This window comes from Exophiala aquamarina (genome assembly GCF_000709125.1).
Source record: "Exophiala aquamarina CBS 119918 chromosome Unknown aczIA-supercont1.4, whole genome shotgun sequence".
Lineage (NCBI taxonomy): Eukaryota > Fungi > Ascomycota > Eurotiomycetes > Chaetothyriales > Herpotrichiellaceae > Exophiala > Exophiala aquamarina.
Genome location: NW_013550584.1, coordinates 142,799 through 164,468, shown reverse-complemented (window position 1 = coordinate 164,468; position 21,670 = coordinate 142,799). Strand labels below are relative to the sequence as shown.

Here is a 21,670-nt window from a genome sequence, read left to right as displayed (position 1 = left end):
AGGAGTTGCGTGATCAGCAGTTGACAAATGTCATTGATGCCGCAGCGCCCGCTTCAAGAAGTTGAACTTCTATTTTGAGGTTTAGTTCACACTCTACTCCCTCAGATATCGGTGCGAGCCACCGGTATCAGGAACTGTCCTCCCAGGACACGGTTTTCGCGCGTCACCTAAAAGGCGAATTTACCATGCTCGTCGAAAACGTCCAAAGTCATTCTCCCGTTTGGATTGACGCCCCTTGTCGTGTAGCCATGGCTCATTTCCAATCTATGAGCGTTGATCACACCTCCTTCTTGCTTGCCTGTAACCGATTTTACATTCTGAACATGAAGCGCAAAGGTGCCGCCACCCTCCCCCCTCTCGATATGGAGGGTTACTTCCCAGGCTGCCCCTTGGATGGAACACTCGTGTTCGTCGCCGGCGGTATCTTTGGTGGTGATGCCGTCGCCATAGATTTGGAAGACCCAGCGTTGTTTTTCAGGCTCCATGTTGAAGTCGGTAAACCTTGGTGATGACGTCTGCACGGTGACAATGATAGATGAAGGTCCCGATTGAAACGCCGTCTGAAAATACTTCAAAGGTAATGATTGGACAGGAACGACAAGTTAAAGGGAACGAGAAGGCAAAAGAACGGGCATAGTGCTCCTTTTATACCAGATATTTGCAATCTGATGGTGAACGACAGCGTGCATGACAGGCAATTCTTACAACTGCAAAAACCTCATCATGAAGGGCCTTGAGTCCCGACAACTCTAGCAAGGGCAGACGTGACACGAGACAAAGAGATACAACATGACTAACTTTGGACAGTAGATCCGCAGAGTCAAGTGCACTGAAGGAGTGAGTGACACCGAATAATGAATACAGAAAACCTCAGGCTCAGCGCGAAGAGTGACTTCTAGAATCATCGTCTTGGATGACTACATGGGTCGAATCGTGGTTCCAGTAGGGCGGTCTCCCCCCTGAGGACGGAGCCTGGCTGACTTAACTTATCCTGGCAACCAGCGCCAGCACTTGTGTAGTAATGCTTATGGGCTTAAATATTTCCCTATCATTCTACAATAGAATCACACGGCTTTCCTACTCTCTCTCCCACTACTAGTGTATACAGAGCTTATCGTCCCTCCTTTCGAACGTTTAGGTTAGGCCTTCGTATTCCCAGTGCCCTTTACGAAAGTAGGCGACGTCGGTGAAGAATCAACTACTCGAGTACGATGAGCTCTTCTCTGGCGCTCACTGGATGCACTTAGTTCACGATGTTTCTAGGAAGCGTAGCCATGAACGACACACCGGATATTCACTACAGGTCAGCAGGCAGGAAACTTGGAGCTCTTATATGATTCAATTGTAGATTCTCTAGATCTGAGAAATGCAAGCATTGCTCGGAAGGACAGTAATTATGTACACTTCAGAAAGAGACATTAGCTTTGAGCGGTTCTCCCTCCACCAGCCAATGTCAATAGAAATCTTTGAGTTCCGTTGGGATGACGAATGGCCTGTTCCTGTCGTTATTCTGTCGCAGACAGCGAAAGAGCACCCCGTCCTTGCGGCTAATAACTTCCACGCTCATCCCTGCCGGGTCGCCTCGCAACTCATAACCGTGTTCACGTCGCAGCCTCTCAAAAACAATCACTGAAAATTCGTTGGGGTATTCAGCAATAATCACGTCAGTGAGTCCGATTGGGTACAGTCCTTCTCCGCCAGGTCGTCGGACATAGACAGTCATCGTGGGTGAGCCTCCTGGATAGCAGCAGTAGTGAGGCAATGGCTCTGGATAGCCCAGGGAATTGTAATCAAAACCGTCGCCCTCGACTGCAAGAAACCAGAAGTCTGATCTCCATTGGCCTGCCATGTCGAAGATGCTTTGGTTCTGAGATAGATTCTTTGAAAAGAGTGGAGCAAAGCTGTTCTTGAAATCGCTTGGTATTGCTTAGATGGTGTTTGGAATTGTATGATCATAAGAAGAAGGAACCTGTTGGGTGCTTCTTTTATACCAGAGACTTGCGACAGGACAACAAACAACAACAGACATAACTGAAGGAGTTCTGACAGATAGAACAGTGCAGTCATCGGGCGCTTGCAGGCCCATACCAGTTCAACCAGACGCACGTTTGATGCAAAACAAAGGGATACGACATGACTATCAATCCCTACCGCCGGTCTGGCTGAGGAGAACAGGCAGTACAGACTTCGGTGCACTCGAGGAATGGGTGACACCAAAGGATGAAACGAATGGTCAGTACCAGTACCCAGATGGATAAATCATCACTTTGAATGACTGCTCGCGCGTGGTTGTGGCGACGGATCATCATATGAAGAAATCGGAATGTTGACACTCAGTACCCGTAGCCAAACATAAAAAGACTGGTGGATTGGCTGAATGGCTCAGCATATTTACCGAAGGAAGGGAATGAACTCACGAGGCGCTGACTCTTACATAGTGAAGTGAGTTGCCGCCTAATGTCACTGAAGAAGTAACGATGGCTATTGAATAGGTTAATAAGCAAAGTAAGGACAGAGCAGATGTTCGATACAGAGTTTTTGATTGCTGTCTAGGGATTTTTCAGCCTTGACAGCGTAGCTTTTCCCGCCCTCGAATCGTTGGGTCGACCTAACTCCGCAGTGATCCAGCTGCCGATTTCGGCCATTTTGACCATGTCTATACCTGTCTCACAACCCAGACTGTGGAATAGATGGATCAAATCCTCAGTTGCAACATTACCGGTCGCACCGGGACTATAAGGACAACCGCCTAGTCCCCCAACAGAGCTGTCGAAGACTCGAACGCCATGCTCAAGACCCACCACGGTGTTGACAAGCGCCATGCCATAAGTGTCGTGAAAATGGAGGGCAAGGTCTTCCACAAGAATTCCTGCTTCTTTCAAAGTTTGAAGTAGCTTTCTTGTTCGGGGTGCCGTGCCCATGCCTGTTGTATCTGCGACCGACACTTCATCACAGCCTATTTCCAGCAATGTAGCCGTGATTTCTGCGACCTTGTGCGGGTCCGTGTCTGGACCTTCGTAGGGACAGCCCAGGGCGACCGAAACATAGCCGCGGACACGAATGTTGTGCTTCTTGGCGAGCTCCATTATTGGTTTGCAGCGTTCCAGAGACTCTGCAATACTGCAGTTTGTGTTCTTTTGAGAGAAGGCTTCTGTTGCCGCTGCAAACAGTGATATTTCGGTGGAGTTGGCTACGGCGGAAAGAAGATCACCATCAGATGCCGATGGGTGATCTGGGTGAGGGGAGGGAGGGGGAGTTGGCTCAGATGTTGGATTTTGAGCATTGTTTTGTTGCAAGATTTTGACCAAGTTGTCGAGACCTCTGATATTTGGAACCAGATAGTTATATGCGATTGGATGTGGCGCGGAAGGTGGTTGAGTAAGCATAGTCTCCAATATCTCCGAGGTGGAAGCCATCTGCATATATCAGTCTCCTGTTCCCTTGGTCTTAACGATTGGGATCTTACTTGAGGCACCCATTTTGCCGGCACAAAAGACCCGGCCTCTAGGTGGGTGACGCCTGTGCCTGCGAGTCTTCGGATGAGCTCGAGTTTCGTCTCTAGTGGGATTGCTTTCTTCTCATTCTGTAATCCATCTCTTGGTCCCACTTCGACTAGTCTTACATGATCCGCTGTGCATTGTCTTGTTGTGCTGAAACTGCGGACGGATGATCGCCGCAGGCAGGGGGCGAGGCGGGTTGTGACCTTGTGCATTTTCGATAGAGGATTTGATAGACTCGAAGACAGCTACGTCCGGGGTGTGATGTTATTTGCAATCAAAAGGCATGCTAGGCAAAGCCTCGAATAGTCGGTGGAAGAACACGACGGTGGAAGAACACCAGTGAGGTTGGAGGTTCAAACTCCGGTTTCGGTTAACCATGGTCGAGAGTGGAAGGAGCAGCTTCATGCTGTGGAACAAGTGGCGTGCGGGGCAACTACCATGGGGAAGATGCAAGGCTGCACAAGGCTGAGGCCGTGCCCATGATGGCTAAGCAGCGATTGATTGTATATGTAACAATTTAATGTATATTCACACGCCATCATGCTTTGAGCTTGAAGCGACCCTTATCCACAGCGTCCAGTCCTCGAACTCCAATGACACAGACACTAGACAGCATCAGTAGTGCAAAGTCGTACCAGATCAGGCTGATATATGCCTGGGGCTCAGTGCCTCCCGCAACGAGTACACCACCAACTGGTGAGCCCCAGAATGCTCCGAGTCCTCGTATGAAATAGATGAAGCCATTGACTGATGCATATGCTTGGGCGCCAAACACTTCGATGACAGTGGTTGGAAACAATGAATTATAGCCTAGAATCAGCGGGTCAATCATTTGAATGACGCAGACGGTGGGGAGCAGACCTCCTGCAAAGATGCCATACGTAACCACAAATGTAATCCACAGAGCCATATCATCTGCATGAGCACTAGAGAGCCAGAACGCAACCACAGTGATAGCACTTCCAAGGACGCTAAGAACCAGTGTGTTTTGTCTGCCGGCGATATCTGCCACGAACCCCATTCCAATGCGGCTGACGGTGTTCACAGCGTTATTGAGAGCGAGCAGTGCTGCGCCACTATGTTTCAATACTGCGTCAGTGCTAGAGTTCCACACTAGGCAGGTGGTGATAACTTACAATGCAGCCGTGTAACCCAACCTCGTGCTAAACTCGGGCAAAAAGGTTAGCGGGACAAAGTTGCCGGCCGCCTGTGCCATTGCTGCCAAAGCTTGAAGTATGAAAGTGCCCCGTCTGGCCAATTTGGCGTCCACGAGGGTTGGGCGCTTTATTAGACTTCGAGACGGTGGTGTAGCCAGCACAACTGGAATCGATATTGCAAAGTTTACCAGTCCAAAGATACGGAGAGTCCAGGCTGCTCCAACCTTTGCCAGCATTGCTCGTGCTGCAGGTGCATACACGAGCCCACCGACGCCTGCCCCAGATAGAATGATGCCCATTGCTGAGCCTCTATGAGCATCGAAGTACTCAGGAGCAACGGACACGACGGGGAAGTACAGTAAAGAAGTCCCCACTCCATAGATAAAGCCTTGGGTCAGTAGTAATTGCCAGACCTGTCCATTGTGAGCCCAAAAGTCAGAGATCGGGGGTTCACACATACTCGACTGCAGAAGCTCGCAAGCACATAGCCCAAACCCACCAAAATGGCTCCAGCACCAGTGATGTACCTTGGATCTTTGGTCCGCGCCATGATAGGATTGACAAAGATACTGCCACCCCATGTAAGTCCTGCGGCCATCGTTCCGACAAAGGCCACCATTGCTTTGCTAGATACTTCGGCTTTGGGGAGAAATGGATCCTGTTCACTGCTCCCCGTCGAAAGGTAATGATTCAAGAACACACCGTACGCCTGGTTGAGCCCGATTGTAACGAAGACATCGAAGAAGGCACAAATCAGAATACTGGTTTGTTTCCTCCGCGACACTGGCCGCATTGCTACCTGAGCATTAGAAGGAGTCACTATGCGTTCAAGAGAACGCCAGTCATCGTCATCGCCGCCTCCCACAAGTTGAATTGACTCTCTCGGTCCAATTGTATCTGTCGTAGTCCCTGAGTCATTCAAAGGCCCGGGCCCCGCGTGGGCAGTTCTTGGTTGCCAGATAGACATGCTCGTGTACCAGGTATGCCAAAAGCGAAAACAGAGGGCAGAGCAGAGGAGAAAGATGTTTTGGGTGAATTATACCAGGGCACTGGTGCGGAGAATATCGGCGATTTCTCCATTATGGATCAGAAATGACTCGATCAATCAATAAAGATGTTTCTCATCCGGCGATTTCTTGCCGATCGCAACCGTTCGTGGGCTTTTCCGACTCGCCTAAATGCTATTGTGCCTTAGAACCATAATTTTGGGTTTGATCCGATGGTCACTGCGAAGGTAGTGGAACTATCAAAGCATTGTAGAGGAGAAAGCTAACACCTTGTCGTTCAACTTTTATTTAGAGGAAATGTTCCCCTTAGAAATACCCTGTAGGAGTCGAACCAGGGTCTTTTGACCGGCGCACTTTTGGATAGGATCGATGGTTATCGATAGCGTCATGTACCCAGCCAGCTCACTTCTAAGTTACTAGAGACAATACCCGCTGCTGGGATATTGTGATTCGATGTTCACAGACTGGTATTCGGTTGATGTCAACCACGATGAGAGCAGAACTCGCGTCCCTTACAACAGCCTGACTAGAAGCGGTTCATTTGAGTACAGCAACTCGCGTCGATGGCATCAGGTATCACGATGGCCATGAAATGCGAGTGTGTGCTTTCGTTATCGACCTAGTCTATCCAATGGAGGAGAGACTTATTCCCATGGTGGATGCTCTCGATAATTCTCACTAATCTCTGGGCTTTCCAATACTCTCGATACAGCTCACTCTGCTTCCTCCCCTCGCCTCAGTTAATTATGGGCCGCGTTGAAACGAGCAAGCGCCTCTTGAATAGCCATTGGATCGGTCTCGATCTCGCGCTCGTCATAGTACTCATCGTCATCCAGATCAAACTCGTCCCCATCCTCATCCTCTGCTGGATCATACTCCTCCTCGTCTGGCGGAGCATAGGCTCCCACATCTCCCGTTAATTTCTCATAATGAGCTCGCAGCTCAGCCGGTTTCTTTGAGATGTGCTCTCGATCCCAGTATTCCTCACGAATCAGGTTCCAGCGTAGAGTTACATACTGTGGTTCGTATGATTTGACGTCGTATTGCAAGAACATCTTCTGGTCCACTGCCTGGTAGGCCAAAAGGAGAGACTCGTCCTGGAAAGACAGATATATTAGTAGGACGATCGGAGAATTTCTCGTGGAAGGCAGATTAGGGTTTGGGGCCAGGTACAAATGGGTTAGGAGCGTACGATGATAATTCTCTCCTTGCGGTGGAGGTACCGTCTCAATGCTTCGTACCGAAAAGCCATATCCGACCCGGTCTCATTGCCGCCGGTGAGCTCATTGACTCTGCGTGCAATGACGGCCCAGCTCTTCTTTTCGACTTCCCACCATTCGAACAGAACCTTGTCCGCTTCAGTCATCGTTGCGAATGACGAGGGAATTTCACGGCCCAGATCTTGCTCTTCTCCGTCAGGTGGTGGAGTGTACTCATGACGCTTGTAGAGATTGCGTTTGCCACCATTCTTTGCTCGCTTCTCGCTGCACACTTGTCAGTACCTGTTGTCAAAAGGAATCGGGGGCTGCGTACGCTCCACGGCTGTCATCCGAGGAGTACCAGGTGCTTGTGTCTGAAGAAAGGTATGGGTCTGTGCGCTTTCTCTTCTTGTCCTTGTTACGTGCTGGCTGCTTGCCTTTGGCCTTTGGCGACAATTTTGGCTGTCCATCTTGCTCGTCACTGTCAAGGACTTGTTCATCGGCAGAAGCCACGTCCTCGTAAGTGATCACTCTGTCCTTGCTACCACCGCTGATAATCGAGTCCGAGCTTTCGGTCAACCATCCGTCGTTTCCATCATCTTCGGCATTGTCTTCTTCGTCTGCTTCAACGGTCTGATTGAGTGGATGAGTCGGGTCTGCATCGTCAAGATTCTTTGCCTTCGCTAAAACAAGTTGTTGTGGTGCTTGAATTGGTGCTTCATCATAAAGATCATCTTCTTCCTCTGCCCCGATGGTATGATCAAAGTGATCGGTTGGTGCAGTGAGGCTGGGTCGAGGGAGTTCAGGAAGTTGAAAGTCGCCAGGGGAGGAAGAGCGTCTGCGACCCATGGCTAATTTCTTTCTCTTAGGTAGATAAGACGGGCGACCATTGTGAGATGGCTTGTTACCCATGGCTGTTGTCTGTCTCTTAGCGGGCGAGGCGGGTTCGGCGAGTAGATTAGCAAGTTCCTGGCTGGGAAGATCGGCAAAGGTGAGAGGCCGCTTCCTGGGATATGTTGCAGAACGTCGAGCAGGAGGATAGGTATTTTGACCAGGAACAGTGGGAGCAGGATTAATCTCGCTGGTGATGTTGATGGTCGTGGGCTTTTTCGCGTTGGGGAATTTCGAGGGATCGAATAAAGCGCCTCGTTTGCGTTTGGAGCCAGGTGGTTGGCGATCCTCATCGCCGTGATTAGGGCTAGCCATCACAGCCAAGACTGAGTCCGGAGTATTCTATCGTGAGCTTCTTCGACTGCTACTCCGATTCTTTGGAATTGCAAATATCAAGTGGGATGTTGGAGGGAGCGAGTGGTTCAAAGGGGAAAGGAATTTGGGAGCGGAGGCAACAATCTGTGCGGTAATTCACTATATATTCACGCCCACAGCTGGCAGTTGAATCACCAAGCCGCATTTCGCGGACAAGAACAGTGAGGCAGCATTCCACTGGGTGTGAAGTGTTGGATATCATTTTGTTCTTGTGCTGATGCTAGCATGTTATTTGTTGTATCTGGTTCAAATCCTTTCTTCGCGGCAAACCTAGCAACAACAGCGTGTACAAGCGACCCAAAATGTGCATGGGGTAGCCTTTTGTGAATATTCCCACTCGTTGAGAATGGTATGGATGCTCTGACCTACATCATTTATGTATGATAAGGCACACCGCCTGCAATGTGAAAGTAACCCGGCTTTTGACATGTCCTTTCTTCTTCAATTGAAGTAGCCGGAATAGACGCATATCGAGGCAATGTGTTTCCAAGCCAACGGCCCCTATGCCAGGGCAATGGTCCTACAACTCGTATTTTCCGCTGGCTCACCACAGTTGGGGCGCTGCGACGAATTTTTGATCCTGATTGTTCGTCCCCGAATGACGAACCATGAAGTTGCAACTTCATATTCTCAACAACTGCAGTGGCTGTGATGTTGTAATTTCCCCTTCTCATCTCCTCCTCTTATCCGGTCTCAAACCACGTCCAAGAACGGCAGGCCAGGTCGGGCGCGGGCTCTTCGCAGGACCCCATCTAGTGAGGTGGAAAGGGAGAGGCAGGCCACGGGGCGGACGAACAAGACAGTTGCTCAGGTCATATCACCGTAGCGAAAGCGGCAATAAGACTCACCTCAGATCTATACACTGAGATCATGAGGTCGGTTGGATACCCGGTATTTGGGGTCCTCGCCAGATTGAGTTGGGTTGAGGTCACATCTTGGACGCCGATGCCAAGGCGCTTGTGCAATCGGGTCTAGCCTGGGACGGACCCCACACGTGACACCCAATCATGTGGCACGCCGAAGGAGGCCTGCAGGGGCAGTGCTGGGCCACGCCTCCGTCGTCTTTTGCCTGTTCTCCTGTTGCTTCGCCCAGATATCAGCTACGCCTTGCTTCTGTACGAAGCTTGGAGTCAGCCTGACTCCCCCAGTCTGATAAGGCAGCTCACACTTCTGTTATCCTGTTACCTTGTCGGTAATCGTACTCCTCGCGCTTTCACCGACAATCGCTCATGATATTAAAGCACATTGACGGACACTAGAGAGGATTGCTAGACTATTCTCTAGCGCAATCCCTTCGCACAGCCACATGAACCGATGGGATTCAGTCCGCTCCAACCTCATACATGTCATATGTGAAAGTAGTCAATCCTCCTCTTAACCTGACAATTATCTCACAGCTATCGCGGAGTCATCTTCGTGTGACTCCCTACCTGGCCAAACGACAAGATCATGCTTTTATACCCCTATCACTACTGCGAAGGAAAAAAGGCCAAATCATGATATTCGACAGACTTTTCCAGATGGCAAGCGCACCCCGTCCAAGGTGCTCTTTGCAGGAGACCATCCAACGGGGTCAATTCTACGACATGGACGAGAAGACTCTCCTTTACCAGATTTCTGAAGCCTTCGGTCCGGAACTTGCTCGCCTCAAAAATGCTGTTGCTGTCGAGGGCAACGAAGAACAACGTAGCTCGAATGGTACTGTAGATGCTCCCAGTCCCTCGCAGATACTTTACGGTTCCAACTATGACGAAGTCAATCGGACCCTGGTCGGAATTTTGGCTCTCCGATGGATTCACAACGGCGACTACCAGCGCTTTACAACCGGCCAGTTGGTAGAATTTCGGTTGACTGAGGACTCTTTCCAGGCTCTCCGTAAGCTTTTCACGGATAATGTACAAACACCAGATGATCTTTTTACGCTGGTCCTTTCTATGATAATTAATGACCTTGGAAAGGATCCAAATCTCAAGAACGATTTTACCAAAGCGACGCGCGCAGAAATCTCTGATCAGAATCACGATTCTATCTTACTCGAAGCTGCAAATGCCGACATGATCCCTGCACTGCGGTACCTCGACGCAGAAAAAAAGGCAGAAGTTATGAAAGGACTGGAACTAGGGTCGGAGCTCAATGCAGGCCAGCTAGCTCAAGCCGAGAGCGTTCCCTTCAACCTAGAAGGACTGTACAACATGCGTGGTCATCAACATGCTTTTGAACTCAAGTTCTTGGAACAAGTCTTGGATGTTGCCGGGGCTTCCGGGCACCTGTATTCCAAAGGCTCCAAGAACTTCATCGAGCCAGTCTTCCAGGCTTTCAAAACCGTTCATGAAGTATCAACCGATATCATCGCGGGCAAATCGACATTACGAGAGGGCTACGACAAAGTTCTCATTAAGCGTGGTAACATGCTCTATGGCAAGGGCTTCCGGAGGCTAAGTGTCAGTAACGACGAGGAAAGAGCTCTCCTGCGGTTACTGACCATGGGCCGTACAGCGGATGTGGAACAAGCGAAATTGTTCTCCAATGCATTTCATGCTCTCGCTAAGCAGGACAAGGACAAGCTGATTGCTGGCTTGAATGTGGATGGCAACGTAAATGAGACTGCTGTGCTCCCATACTACATGCCTGCAATCTTGTCTAAAACCTTGGAAACAACCAGAGACTCCGGCGAAGAAGGTCGGCGCAAGGCGCTCACAAGCCTGATGCGCTATCTTGCCAAAGTGTTAGAAAAAGGCTCAAGCCTTCAAGTGGTTCCGGAAGATATTGGGTTCACGGTCAGTGGAGAAGTTCCTGGGATTATTATCGAGAGGAACATGTCCAAAGCCCAAGAGGTCATCAGCAGCCCGGAATTCAAGCTCAATCCAGACCTGCTTGATCAACTAGACATCCCAGACGGACAGGTGCTAGTGCGACGACGGACGAGCCAATCTATGTGAAGAAACAAAGTTTTGGGCTTTGGGCAAAATCTTCTCATAACACCCATCACGCTTTGGGCTTGTGAATCCACCCTAGGCAGAGTTGTGGTAGTGCGGCCGTGCAGACTCCATGTGCGAAAGCTTACGTTTTGCAGATCCATCAGGGCATCCTTGTGGAGATCTTGGGTTCTCTGAGCCCCTTGGAGCCTTCTCGCACTGGGTGGCCTCTTAAATCAACAAGGAACATGATCCAAAGATCATCGCTGCATCGTTACGGGTTCTGCCGAAGTATTAAAGGTCCACCTCCACGCCCGAACTTCCACTTAGGCACAATTGTCATTTTAAAAGTTCTCATTAGCTTTGAAGTCCTCACTGCAAAATGAGTATTATTAAACCCGGCTTCTCTGTCCCTTCCCCCTCTCATACCCTCAAAACATAACCAGGTAGCTTCGAATTCAACTCAAGAACACTCACAGCACCATCCAAAGGCAACTTCTCATATGACAAAGCGCATAAATCCGGGCTTCTCAACCTCAGCACCCCCTTTTTGGTCTTCGCATCTCATCCCATCTCCTCAATCCCAGAGATGGCTCCTGCGACAAACCTCAACCTTGAACGATTTGAGACAATGATTCAGGGTGCTCACTACATGGCCCCAGCCAACTACAGTCTCTCGACCAACTTTCTTGCTGGACGCACAGTTTTTCCAAGCAGCCCCATCAGCAACCCTTTACAACTGGTCCGCAACATGGTCACCTCATTCACCCTCCTCACCAACAATTGCGTCTACCCATCTGGAACAAACGACACGGGGAGCCTCGTCTGCTCGGAGCGCGAGCATATTCTCCGAGACTCCATCTTGGCTAGCCTCGCCCTCTGGCTGTCATTGATGGTCTTCTTCGGCACGGTCTTCGGGATCTACGCGTGGATCATCTACAGATCGGATCCCAGCATCTACCACTACACTGACGAGCTCACCGATGTCGTGAGTTTCGTCGTCGACGCCGAAGCCGATCGCCGCCATCGTGTTAAGGAACACCGCGCTAGCATTGCCAGGTGCGAGATTGTGAACAAACGGTCTCGAGAAATCGACATCGAGGCCGGTCATGCTTTTGCGGCAGTCAGGCCGCCCAGACCCGAATCGCCCAGACCTTTCCGCTCGTATAGCGCGATGGAACGCCGGGACTCTACGGACTCTGCTTACTCCCTTTAATGAATGGCGCACCTTTTCAATGCGTGGGAAGCGCTCATCAACCACCCGTCTGCAAGTCACAGACGGCAAACGTTCTAATTTAATCCGCAAACGCCAAACTTAGAAGCCAGGCCAGTGGGAAAGCAGGAGTGACAAGCGCCGGCGACATGCAACTGGGATTCTGCCCCTGGTGTGTGTGTCTCACTTGCCCGCCCCCCCCCCTTTCTCACTTTTCCCATCACAACAGGCGAAAGAAGCTCCGTCTTTTGGGTGGTGAGAAACCGACCTGGCGCTTTCCGACAGCCTGAACAGCCTGTCGGAGCGGGACTCAGAGTGCGTCAACCAACAGGCAACCAGGAAACCCGAGACGCAGCGCGGTCCAGCGCGGATTGCCATTGAAGCATCAACAGGACAGAGCAGAGCAGAGCAAGCGAGTGAGCGATATCGCAGATTTAAAGATTCCATGAATCTTTGGGAACTACCCTTTGGGAAGGAGAGGTTGCGTTTCGAATTGTGCCTGAAGCCGGGAAATATGGGCTTTTCGTCTGTCCTCTTTCGGATTACATGCAAACATACATCTTTTGGGTGGTTGGAGGCAAACGTGAGCGATTCTAGTAGTCGATGAACAATAAGTTCGATTTATTTCTTGGTTTCTCTTGCATATATATATACATATCGTTTAGTTTCATTTCATTCGTCTGGTCTCGTGTGTGCTCCAAGTGGAGTAAGCAGTGTCTACATACTTGGTAGGGGGCCCTAGATCTCCAGGTGTTTATCTTTGCACAGTAAAATTGTTGGTACAAAGGCTGGCAGATCGCCATCCCATCCCGCCACTTCTCATCTATCTTTTCCAACCACACCTCTCGATTGGGACATCACACAGCGTCACGCTTCTTCCCGCCACCGTTCCCGCCAAACAAATCCCGCCAAAATTCGCGAAAGCCGTAGCCTTTCCCTTCACTCTCTTCCCTGATGCTGCGTTCATGACCACGGTACCTCTCCGCGCCGACCCCGTTGCCGAAACGTTCGAGGATGCCACCCTCTTTGTGCGGCGCAATGGCGATCTTGACGCTCGGTTTACGGCTACGCTCGAGGATGGCGTCGGCCAAAGTAGGAGCAACCTCCGCAAAGCATCGGTTTAGTTCGCGTTGGAGTGAGTAGTATGGTTTCTGGGCGATTTTGGGTGCCATCAAGTTGTAGCTGCGTGCCAACGCATTGATTTCCGAAATTGCAAGTTTGTGGTAGGCGAGCTCGGTGCGTTCCCAGTCCGCATCACGGAAGGGATAGGGGGTTGGTAGGACGGCTTGGGAGGTGAATGAGGGGGCAGAGGTGGTAGAGGCTGCAGCACTGGCGGGTGCTTCGTTGGAATTGCTGGCTGGTGTAGTCCCTGCAACATTTTCAGTCACTGTAATCTGTACTTGTTCCTCCTGCGGTGATTGCCGTTGTTCTTGTGCAGAAGCAGCCGATTGTGGCTCTAAAGGCACAGCCGCCGCAACTCTCTCCTCGACTGTGACCGTCATGAGACTCCCATCACTGGAGATTGAACTCAAGGTCTCTGTTTTCTGTGTTCTTGGGTTGACCTGCTCTTCCGCGAGAGCAAAGCCTCGGGCCCTGCGCACTTGCTCCGCCACGGAACCCCCAGTGCTGGAAATAGACCTGGCTGCGTGCCTGCGCCAATCGTTCCTCAGCCGGCCACGGAAGGTGGCCACCAGCTTGACCAACTCTTGTTGCTTCTCAATCCAGGGCGGGACAATTTCCTGCTTCTGGATGATCTTGTTCATGAAGTACTCTGTCGTGTCTAGAAACGGACTGTTGGCATTGTAGTCTCTCTCCACATTCATGCCCTTGCCGCGAGGGATGTTCTTGAACTGTCCTCTGGCGATGGCATCCTCGATTCGTTCGTTCGCCAGGCTTGTCAGACCTTGTAACGTCGTCGGCATGGGACGTGCACCGGGTGTGAATCTCTCTTTCAACTCCTTCCGCCACTTTTCCCGCTCTTTCTCGTCCATGTCGTCCTGCTGACTGAATGCATATATGCTCGTCTTGTCGCGGGCGCTGGCCAGACGATCGGCGGCTGAGTAGGTCTTCTTAGGCGCGGGACGGAGGCTCTTATGAGGGACGGCAGGTGATTTGTAGGTTGACCGCAGTTTCTTGTGACTATCGTCAAGCATTCGCAAGGCGGAGTCGTGTAATGTCTCGGTACCAGTCCATGGCTGCGCCGCTGCGATATCTTGTGTGCCCTTGCCTGCAGAGGTCTGTATGCTCGATAGTTAGAATAGAGAATATCCAATGATGTCGAGCTCAAGCATACCGACATCTTGACCTGACTGGCAGCCTGCTGACTTTGACCCTCGAAAGCGGTCTGGGCTATCCTCTCCTCCAGCTGTTTCTTTAGATCCTCTGAGAAGCCCACATCCTGCATCAGCTTGCGGTCGCTCTTGCTTCCTGTATCCATTGTCTCCTCGACCATCTCCGCCAGTCGCCGTGTCATGGCTCCTTCCTCCTGCTGTGCTTTTGCAGCATCTTCCGCCGTGGACTCTTTGGAAGGTGCCGGTGGTCTGTCTTGTCTAAGGGAAGGTGCAACACTGAACGTCCGTCCGCCAGCATGACTCCCAATTATTCCAGACTCATGGAGAGGAGCACGTGGACCCCGCACATTGCGACTGTGCAGACAACGGGCGCAGGTCCAGGGCCTAGTGGAGGGCTTGCTCATCGTCTGATTCGTAGTTAGGCCTGAAGAAATGAGAGAGGAGACGGTAGAAATGGAGATGAAGAATGATAGGATACATCGGGCAAGAGCGCATGCATAAACGGCTGGGACAAAATGTTCATCATGGACACATTTGGTTCACCGAAGCTCTTCTCCGCAACTCAAACAGCGATGGTGAAGCATGGGATGTGAATTGGTGGCGACGGCGGGAAAGACAACGGGTCCGTCCAATCAGGCATGTTGTTCGATCGGGTATACGGCGGCAGTTAAGATGGGCATTCAAGTCGGAGACATGAACGATTGTCAATTATTTACATTAATAGATAAAATGTCCTTACATTGATTGATTGATTGATTGATTCCTACACCTAAAAGCATCTTAGTGGGCTTATGTCGGGAAAACTATCTAGCTCTATAGTAGGAAAACCCTGTAGGGTAGACAAACCTACTATCTACAAACACTACTTCATGCTTTCCCTTCATACCAGGCGAGTACTCTTCGCTACGAGTCGTTCCGCTTCGATTATCGAAGCACTTCGATGGCCTGATTGGCCTCCTGGCCCTAGTACTCTCTAGGGTGTTCTAGGCTATTTTAAGCTCCCTTATAAGCTTTTCGAGACCACTCTTCCCTAGCACTAGAGCCTCTTAAGACTCCGTTCTTTTGAAGGATCGCCGTAGAGCTTATAAGCTTCTTTAGCTCTTCGTTGACGTTCGTAACTGTTCTGTTGCGCTTAGTTTATTGGTGGTCCCGGGGCTTGTCCCCTTTGACCGCTAGTCTCCTAGGGCATTCTGCTCCCCATTAGGTTTCTTCTTCTTTTGATTGCTTTTCTTGACTTCTTCTAGGTCTCTTGAGCCCTTTCTAATGCCTCGTAACTATGCGTAAGCAGGTTTTGATAAGTAATTTTTAATAACAATGATTATGTCCATATAGTAGATTGCTTCAGACTTCATGAAACCACCATCATCACATCATTCACCCTACCCAAGAATTACTTCCAGCGTCAAGGTCGAAGCTTTGGCCATAATCGCCTTGTGCATGGCCAAAGGCTGAAGGATTGTTGGTCAACAGAGATTGATGGCCACTAATCCCTCCCTTCTGGCCAAATGCTGGGCCCATATATGCGTCAGACAACATGAGCCGATCCGGGTCATTGCAGAATGCCTCAAATGTCGTATTGTCAGAGAATCCAAAATCTTTCAGTGCTTGGGACCGGTCGAGAGACCATTGAGTCGTATCAAGTTCTGCCATTTCATGGAATAACGCATCAATTTCATCTCCATTGAAGCTAGGGGATGTGGCAACTCCGCCTGCGGAGCTGGCTCTTTGGCTCAAAGGGTGTCCAAACGACGGTCGACTAGCGGGCTCAGGCACAGGCACGTCCACATTCATTGCCCCGTATTCCACGGATCCTGACTCAAAGATTGGGCGGACTGCGAAGGGATGTGCTAGGGGTGCCTCTTGTTCCATTCTACTTACTGGTCTTCCCGACCCGCTCAAGTCCATGCTTGTACTGCTGAGATCGTTGTCGAAAAGCGATGCTTGGGAGGGCCATATCCCAGTTTGTCCTGGCTGCAGTAGATACCCGGTAGCGTTCTGTGGTTCATATCGTAACCCTGGTTGGATTTCTGGACGCGGTTGTGACTCATCCCTTTGCTCAAACATGGTCGGCTGGGTGGGCATGTGGATATTGGCCGCATTCTTTAAATCGGGCCAAACAGCGGAGAGCCTCAGCATCCGATCGCAGAGTTTCCGGCAAAAAGTTCCCTTAGCCTGGGGTGTGACGTTTTCTGTTGGGATACCGACCTTGGAACTAACCATATAGCAAATGTCAGCGAGAAGAGATGGAATGCCGCATTGATCAGGCCGACCCCAGGTGTTTTCGAAGAGTTCTAAGGTCTCAAGAAACCGCCATCTGGGGACAGCTTGTGACTCATCGGTCGGGTAAGATATCTTAACAAGGATTGCAAAGTATGTCGCTTGTAGGAGTATTTGATGAGGTGGCCTCTGTTCCAATGTCATGAGGGGAAAATTAAACTGTTGTGCGACCTGATGAACTTGCATCACAGCCTGGTCCACTGCCAAAGGTGAGGAATGTTGCAAACACGCCACACTAACGATCATGCAAAGGTCTGTGAGTCGATTGAAACAGCTTATGGTGAATGCAGGTTCGCGGGATTGGGCGACACCGCTCCCTCCCTGCTGCCAGGGTTCCCACTCTTCGTGTCCGTCTTCGTCGAGAAATCTCGTGCGCTTCAAATGAGCACTTTGGAGATGTGGTGGCCTCTCCAGACGGACGGCGATTAATGTATCCAAGATGAAGCAGCCTTGCAACGATGCGAGCCACTCTTTTGTTGGATTTTCCAACGAGTCAATTTTGTCCAATAAAATTCGAACGGCAAGGCCGATCAATATCCAAGCCGAAGTCCAACTACCAGTCCCCACATCAAGAAGCACCATAAGCAAGATGGCTTGAACGTGGCCATACTCAAAGTTCTCTGTTTCCAGTGGTATCAATGATCGAGCCATATGGCGCATTTTGGCAGCGGTTGCGTCCATCGCGTCGCCCAGCAGTGAATCAACTACGGATCGCGACATCTGCTGCTGCGAATAGGCAAACACTGCCCACAGGACCGCCAAATCAGCCGAGGTTGGTTGTGTTGGCTTAGAAGATCTCCTATACTCATATAATTTCTTCAGTGTGTAGGGCCTGCTGAGAATAGGGAACCAGCAGTGAGTGTATGTGAAATAGTGATTTAGTAAATTGGAAGCCGCCTCTGGGAGATTCGCTGCTCCAAACACAGACACAGGCGTTGCTCCGATAGAAATACCCTTCGATTGATGTGACGGGCTTGGGTTAGACGAACCGAGACCGGTAATTTGGTACTCTGGTGCGAGTTGATCCTGTTCAAGACGGGTGTCATTCGCTGATTGGTCGCTTTGCCCATTGTCTGCAATATCTCGTTTCCTCTTCAAATCACTCGAGGAGGTTTGATCCAGTCGGGAGAGGAGTCTTTCAAGCTCAGCCAGTATTTTGGACTCCTTCCATGCGGCGTGTAAGTCATCACCATGCTTCTGGTGGTTCCACATATGAATCAACTCTGCTTGACTATCATTCATGATTCGTTCCACCGTGCCGTCTATTCCTTGGATCTTCTGGATCATGACTGCCCACAGCTTTTCCATCCCTCGAACGTAGCCTTCAGGAAGGCCTCTCTTCTTGATTGTGGGCAGATAGAGGCAAGTCTGTCCAGCTGATGCACAGTTGTGGCATTGGGGTTGCTGGCCGTCGCATTTGTCTTTCTAATGAGAGCACTAGGTTCAGAAATAGGACAACAGAGGGTCCGGGGAGGTTTAGCTACCCTGCTTCGACATCTCGCACAGGCGCGCGAAACGCGAGCTCTCGCTCGTCTTGCTGGATCCTCCTCATTGTCGCTTGTCCCGACGGCGGTGTTCTCGACGTCGTTTCTAGCTGCAGCCATTACGATAGCAACGAGCAATCGTGCCCATTTTTGACGCAAGGGGGGCTCGTACTTGTCGAGCACATAGAACTTGGACTGTTGACCACAGAAGATGTTGTCGTTCGAGTCCTACACGAGGCACGTCAAGCTCAAACCTTGAACGATGCAGGTGGGATGCGGTCGAAACCTTCGGATGAAGCACCCCGCTAATTAGCTAGTTCCTCGTCGCCTAACCAGCGAGCTACTCGTAAGTCCCTTAGGCATCAGTGGGCCCAGAGACCTGCCTAGGTGTGCCGGGTACGAGGTAATTGTCAGGACTGTCCGGCCGCCGCGGCAGAGCCTGCGCCTATCTAGATGTTCAAGCACGGCTACCCCCCTTAAACGCCTGAGAGCCCGAGTACTAGATTTCTAGATAGCAAGCCATAAAACCCCACCTTCCTCGACTGCAGCGGCCACCCGAACTGGAAGGGACCACCCGCTGTACACAGTTGAAAGTTCCTCGTACCTCGTACCTACATTATTGCCTTGCAAATCTACTCGAATGCTTCCTGAATTCAGGTCAGTCATGCTTGCTATGACCACATTGAACTCCAGAGACTCTCCTCGAGCTTTTTCATATTATTACTACGTGGAGTCTGTCGCCCTCCAAAGCCCTAGGATGTAGAACGGTTACACCACGCGTCATGAGTCGACCCAGTGGAAATGGAACTGGAAATGGCAGGAGATCGAGGCATTTATCACCAGCCTCCGCGGCCACTGCTGCCTCTCCTCGCCCGACGAGCCGTCCAATTCTTGATCCATCACTTACTCTAGACAATCAGAGTGGCTCTGGTCCACCATCAGCCCAGAACTCTTCGGGGATTCCGGCAGAAGCCCTTCCAATAACTGGACGTACCTTTCATCCAGATGCCTCCCTGGTCCTGGTTGGAATTCGAGCGTCTGGAAAGCGTTCCCTAGGTTTCATTGCTGCAACCGCATTGAACAGAAGGTTTGTCACCGAGGATCACTATTTCCAAAGCATCAATGGGTTATCAAGACAAGACTACCTCAAGGCATATGGAAGCGAACAGTTCCACAGACAGGATATTGAGTCTTCCAGGCAGATGCTGGAAGACAACAAGTATGGCTGTGTTATCGACTGTGGCTTGGGCAGCTTGACCAAAAGCCTACAAGAATATCTCAAAAAGTACTGCGAAACGAATCCTGTTGTCTTCGTCGTCAGAGACATACTTCGAGTCAAATCCCTTCTCAATCTTAGTGACCGTCCAGCCAAAGCTCTTGACCACGGGAATGCCACTCACCGAAAATGCTCCAACTTTGAATTCTATAACCTGGAGGACAATTCAACCACTGGTCCTGTCGATTCCGATAACATCGACCGGGCATCGCCCAATTACTCATTTAAGCTCAGAAATGTCCAGGCTGATTTTTCTCGATTTGTTCGATTCATCACCGGGAGTGTCGCTACCCAGCCAGCTCTTCAGTCCCCTTTCTCGCTCGATGTCCCAATTGACCACCGAACTTATACCCATCTTCTCCGTGTGCGCCTTTCAGACTTTGTCAACGGACAGATCGACTTCACACAACTTGAATCCGCTGGTGATGTTGTCGGGATCTATGTTGATCAGTGGCATTCTACCACTGCCAAAGCTCTTAGTGAGATGGTGGCCCAAGCACGGAGAACTCTTCAGGTCCCAATATTGATGTCCGCAAGCCTGGAGATCTCTGAATCTTCGAATGTTGAGACCTACTTAATGGTGCTGGCGCATGGCCTACGACTTGGATTGGAATATATGATCATCGACCTCAATCTCAATGACCAACAAATCGATCAGATAAAGGCAATCAAAGGCCATACAAAGCTTATCGGGAGTTATGCCAACACAACTCCAAGCAAGACAGACTGGAAGGATATCAAGTGGAATGACATGTACATCAGAGCGACGCACCTTGGGCTTGATCTCGTGCGACTTCTGAATACACCCACCTCGCGTGCCGACAATGACACCCTGACTTGGTTTATCCAGGAGCTGAAGCAACTTCCTATCTTCTCGAGTACTCCGATAGCGTACAATTCAGGCTTGATGGGACGAACCTCACAAATCATGAATTCTATTCTAACCCTAGTGACTCATCCTTCGTTGCCCGCGACCGTAACAAACCACCCGAATGACTTCCAACCCTTATTGACCTCTCAGCAGATTATCAGAGCATTATTCAATAGCTTTGTGTTCGACCCTCTCAAATTTTACATCGTTGGAGGCAACGTTGCTGGCTCCTTGTCTCCCGCTATGCATAATGCTGCCTACAAGCTTCTGGGATTGCAACATAATTACAGCACCAAGAACATCACTTCCTGGACGGACATTGTAGAGCTTGCCCAAGATGATTCCCTGGGTGGCTTGAGTATAGTGCAGCCCTACAAAGTAAGGGTTGTTCCGAATCTAGAAGCACTGAGCGCACATGCAAAAGCCATTGGTGCCGTCAACACCCTGGTCCCTCTCAGATCCGACTCAACAGGTGCTGTACCCCCCCTGGAAGTACAAGCTCAAAATCGGAACCGGTCCGGACACATTGTTGGCTGGTTCGGAGAGAACACGGACTATATCGGCATTCTGAACTGCATCAACCGAAGCCTATCCCCTCGCAATGCGATACAAGCCAAGACGACGGGACTCGTCATTGGGGCAGGCGGTATGGCCAGAGCAGCCGTGTACGCTATACTCCTGACGGGCTGCAAGAACATCTTTGTCTACAACAGGACGGTTGAAAATACTTGGAAGATCGCCACGCATTTCAATGAGTTTGCTAGCAAATATCACACAGGAAGTCCTTCTCAGCAGTCCATCCATGTTCTTGAATCAATTTCTGATCCTTGGCCATCAAACTTTGCTCCACCGACAGTGGTGGTATCTTGTGTAACTCATGAAGTGCTTGATGGCAATCCCGGTGCGGACTTTAGGATGCCCGAGACGTGGCTAGAGTCACCAACCGGAGGGGTGGTTATAGAGATGGCATACATGACCAAAGAAACCCCGTTAATCGGACAGATGCATGAATTCCGTACAAAAACCCAGAGACCCTGGGTTTTGGTGGATGGTATCGAGACCCTGATTGAGCAAGCTGTCGCACAATTTGAGTCCATGACGAGCAGGAAGGCACCCAAGAGCTGTATGGCTACTGCAGTCTACAATGCCATCGAAGCAAACAAATCGTACTTAGGGGGCGGTGAAGAGTTCTTTGCATGATGATGTTGCTTCCA

The 21,670-nt window shown here is 50.4% G+C and overlaps 6 protein-coding genes across 6 annotated transcripts; 2 read left to right on the top strand and 4 right to left on the bottom strand.

Moving 5' to 3' along the window:
* Positions 1–2,549: 2,549 nt before the first annotated feature.
* A1O9_05204 (hydroxymethylglutaryl-CoA lyase) lies at positions 2,550–3,712 on the bottom strand (the record flags this gene model as incomplete). Its single annotated transcript, XM_013404423.1, has 2 exons — positions 2,550–3,416; positions 3,467–3,712. The coding sequence occupies 2 exons, from the start codon at positions 3,710–3,712 to the stop codon at positions 2,550–2,552; spliced, it is 1,113 nt and encodes a 370-aa protein (XP_013259877.1).
* Positions 3,713–4,038: 326 nt separating this feature from the next.
* A1O9_05203 (uncharacterized protein) lies at positions 4,039–5,450 on the bottom strand (the record flags this gene model as incomplete). Its single annotated transcript, XM_013404422.1, has 4 exons — positions 4,039–4,310; positions 4,362–4,576; positions 4,637–5,070; positions 5,118–5,450. The coding sequence occupies 4 exons, from the start codon at positions 5,448–5,450 to the stop codon at positions 4,039–4,041; spliced, it is 1,254 nt and encodes a 417-aa protein (XP_013259876.1).
* Positions 5,451–9,649: 4,199 nt separating this feature from the next.
* A1O9_05202 (uncharacterized protein) lies at positions 9,650–11,068 on the top strand (the record flags this gene model as incomplete). Its single annotated transcript, XM_013404421.1, has 1 exon — positions 9,650–11,068. One exon carries the CDS (start codon positions 9,650–9,652, stop codon positions 11,066–11,068), a length of 1,419 nt encoding a protein of 472 aa, XP_013259875.1.
* Positions 11,069–13,114: 2,046 nt separating this feature from the next.
* A1O9_05201 (uncharacterized protein) lies at positions 13,115–14,730 on the bottom strand (the record flags this gene model as incomplete). Its single annotated transcript, XM_013404420.1, has 2 exons — positions 13,115–14,494; positions 14,551–14,730. The coding sequence occupies 2 exons, from the start codon at positions 14,728–14,730 to the stop codon at positions 13,115–13,117; spliced, it is 1,560 nt and encodes a 519-aa protein (XP_013259874.1).
* Positions 14,731–15,922: 1,192 nt separating this feature from the next.
* Positions 15,923–18,429, bottom strand: A1O9_05200 (uncharacterized protein; the record flags this gene model as incomplete). The annotated part of the gene is made up of 2 exons (XM_013404419.1): positions 15,923–18,250; positions 18,310–18,429. The coding sequence occupies 2 exons, from the start codon at positions 18,427–18,429 to the stop codon at positions 15,923–15,925; spliced, it is 2,448 nt and encodes an 815-aa protein (XP_013259873.1).
* Positions 18,430–19,091: 662 nt separating this feature from the next.
* Positions 19,092–21,656, top strand: A1O9_05199 (uncharacterized protein; the record flags this gene model as incomplete). Its single annotated transcript, XM_013404418.1, has 1 exon — positions 19,092–21,656. The coding sequence occupies one exon, from the start codon at positions 19,092–19,094 to the stop codon at positions 21,654–21,656; it is 2,565 nt and encodes an 854-aa protein (XP_013259872.1).
* Positions 21,657–21,670: the final 14 nt, after the last annotated feature.